Source organism: Etheostoma spectabile, chromosome 2, assembly GCF_008692095.1.
Source record: "Etheostoma spectabile isolate EspeVRDwgs_2016 chromosome 2, UIUC_Espe_1.0, whole genome shotgun sequence".
NCBI lineage: Eukaryota > Metazoa > Chordata > Actinopteri > Perciformes > Percidae > Etheostoma > Etheostoma spectabile.
The window spans coordinates 15,881,734-15,884,997 of record NC_045734.1 but is presented as its reverse complement, the minus strand read 5'-3'; the positions used below and the strand labels follow the sequence as shown (position 1 = coordinate 15,884,997).

The 3,264-nt window shown below is 37.3% G+C and overlaps 1 protein-coding gene across 1 annotated transcript in view; it reads right to left on the bottom strand.

Moving 5' to 3' along the window:
• The window catches only part of slc34a2a (solute carrier family 34 member 2a), a 10,739-nt gene extending 9,596 nt beyond the window's left edge, over positions 1-1,143 (bottom strand). The window contains exon 1 of the mRNA XM_032541988.1: positions 620-1,143. Coding sequence (XP_032397879.1) covers positions 620-643 — 24 coding nt within the window. The 5' untranslated portion in view covers positions 644-1,143. The remainder of the gene's footprint in view (positions 1-619) is intronic.
• Between the last annotated feature and the right edge of the window lie 2,121 nt (positions 1,144-3,264).

Sequence of the window (3,264 nt, the reverse complement as noted above, 5' to 3'; positions counted from 1 at the left end):
CACACACACACACACACACACACACCAGGGTATTGATCTTATCATTACATGGTCGAGCTGCAGTCAAATTCCATTCACAGTATGACACAGAAAGAAAGCTACCAACTAAATCAATACTAAAAAAGTGTTACACTTTGACTGAGATATGTCTTATCAGTTTGTTATTTGAATGTATTCATTGAAAATTTACACAATTATCCTTTATATACATATGTACTTACATTATAACATATTATTCTCTTTTCTGTATAATTTCCTAAAGTCTAGTTTTCTATACTTACTTGTGTCTACAATAGTAATAATACAAAGTTTTTGTTGAACATTAATTTTGTTTCAGTTGTTCACAGTTTCCAAGCTAAATCTTAATGTGTTATGTCATCCAATAAAACAATTCCACATTAATATTAATACAATGTCTCTACCAGTCTTTGTGTATATATTGATGGTGACATTTCCAGAATGTGCTGGCCTATTTAGTAAACAATGTAACAAATCTTACATGTTAGTAGAGTGAAGTAAAAATAATGAAATTGGTAACTAAATATATACTTAATTAATATTCCAAGGTTTTCCGCAGTAATAAAGCATTCAGATCAATAGAAACCCTTCTTGCCCTTACCTGTGGCAGGTGTAGTGTGTCCATGTTGCCTGTGTCTGCGCTGAACTCACCTGGGCTTCAGGTTTAGAAGTGCTTCCTCCACACAGGTGGAGTGAAAGGTTGGGGGAAGTGGGGGCGGGGGGTCCGTGGAGGGCAGAGGGGAGTGTGATGTGCAGCGTTTACATCACCAGGGACACTTCCGTCTCATAGATAAGATGAACACACCTTTCAAACCTTGATTAGTCTTACCTGACACTGTTGTTATCTCTGTAAATTGTGTTGCAATCCAACTCACTTTGTTCCTGATAGTGATCTTGAGATGGTGGTGTCTACCTTCACCTGCTGTTGTTAACCTGTATACATTTCCTAAATACCTTGCTGCCTGAGATTCATATGAGGTTCTTTGGTTTGTTTGATCATTTTGCAAATGTGTCCATTCATCCAAAATAGAAATTCCTGTATTGCCTTAACAAAAGTACTTCACATGCCTCAGAGGGATGATAGCTCTTGCCGGTGGATCCATTGGAGAGGAGTAGTGAGAGAGAATGGCTCCCGTGGCAAAGGTTTATCCCACTAACTGATAGACCACATGGGGGAGGGGGAGGGGGTGGTTGGGGGGGAGTTTGTCTATGTGGCTATGTTCTATTTTTGGCACAGAATAAGAATCTATTGATTCTCTTAATACAGCTACCCATTGTTCAATACTTTGACATACCAATGACCTGATCCTGAGGTATTGAATTTCCATGAAAGTTGTAACCTGACAATATTAGGCGAGGTAACATCCTCTTTGACAACTTTTATCTCTCTTTTTCTTAGGGGTACACACATTTAGTAACTGTCACCATCACTGCACTTTCACATCTGAATGCACAGATGCCCTTTGGTAAACTTTATTTATCCGGGGCATGTTCAAATGAATTCTTGATTTCTACCTAATTCACACTTAGTTGCCAGACTCTTAGGTAGAGATGGCCAAATTAAGCTTTGTGAACCAGTGTCTTTGTTTTCTGAGCCTACTGGATGGTGCTCTGTGTTCAACAAAATTTTTAAAATAAACTGAATTGCAATGCCTTTAGGCGTTTCTCCTAAAACCAAGAGCCCCTTCTGGTGGCCTCAGAAAATAAAGACAGGGGTTCACAAATCTTCATTTGGCCATCACTACTGTTAGGAACATTTAAACTAATGCAGTAATACATCAGTTAGTTACAGAGTGTTTGTTATTTGGGGGGACAAAATAATAATGTCAGTATATAATATAACGCGATATAATTCAACTGAAACCACAAACGACAGTCTCCCTAATAACCATAAAGTTGAATTAACACTGTCCAGTGCACAATACTGAACACCAATCATTGTAACGTAAAATGCTTAGTTCCGCCCATGTGATTGGTTTAAAGAAATGCCAATAAACTAGAGCACTTTTTTTCTCCCATCCCGGAACGCTATGTGGACTAGCCACACATTCCTTTGCTCTGCAGTGTGTGGATGGTCTGACAAAGCGAGACTATGTTGCCAGTGAAACTAAATGAATCACTTGGACAACCAAGGAAAAGAATACATCTCTATTTTTAGTTTTATCAATGAACGTTAGCCTATTGATTATTACCCAGTCACTCTTCTTCCCTCTGTCTCTTCCTCACTAGACCTTCTCTGGATAAAAATGTGTACTCTAGCTTTACCATCTTTTCAGTACTAACATCAAAGATTAAGTATTTGTTTTATGCAGCCACATACGTGTAAGAGGCAATCAAAGTCTTCTTTGCCAAAAAGTGTGCAAGTGCAACATCATCTTCTAGGCCCTGTACAATGCCATGACAATACTAATGTATTCTTATTTGCATCTCATTGACGTTAATCAGCTATGTTACCTTTGTATTTCTGGACTCAAAAGAACAGGAGTTGTAGCAACTACTATGTGGACACTACTTACATAAAGTAAATCACAAGTTACAGCAGCACAACAACAGGCTATGAAATAGGAAAATTGATATTTAGTTATATTATTTATGGAGGGAAACACTGGAGTTGTCTTAATTGATGGCATCATGAATGGGAAGTAGTAAGCAGTTAAATCAGAACATTTATTTACAGAAGGCAGATTCAGGTTCTTTGCTTGTGTATGTGTGTGTGGTTTTAACTCAGCAACAAGAGAATTGATTATCAACAATAAATCAAAAGAACATAAATTGTGTGTATTAAGGATAATCAAACATTATGGAAGGAACACAGCTAAAAGGACATGGTTGAGATGGAAAAGAAGGAACAAAAGTAGGAAAGCCATTTATATTTGTACTATAAATGCATTAATAATATTAATGCTGCTATCAAACAAAGTTTTTGTTTTTGTAATGTCATATTTAAATGTTAAAATAACACTGTGGCATTTGTATTTATTTATTATTTTTTCAACTTTTTTTTTAGTTAAAGCAGTATTTAAGAGCCAGTGAATTTGAATTGAATATTGAATGACAATAAGAAAAACTATCTAGCCTCTGATATGTGTGAGTAATTACCCCAGATTCCTTTCCAAGCAGGAGTGTTGGGGTAATTTAACCCCCCTGTCATGTTATTATGGAATCCAAGCAACTTCTAGGCAAGACCTGCCTTTCAATAGCGCGCGCGCGCGCGCGCACACGCACACGCGCACACACACACACACA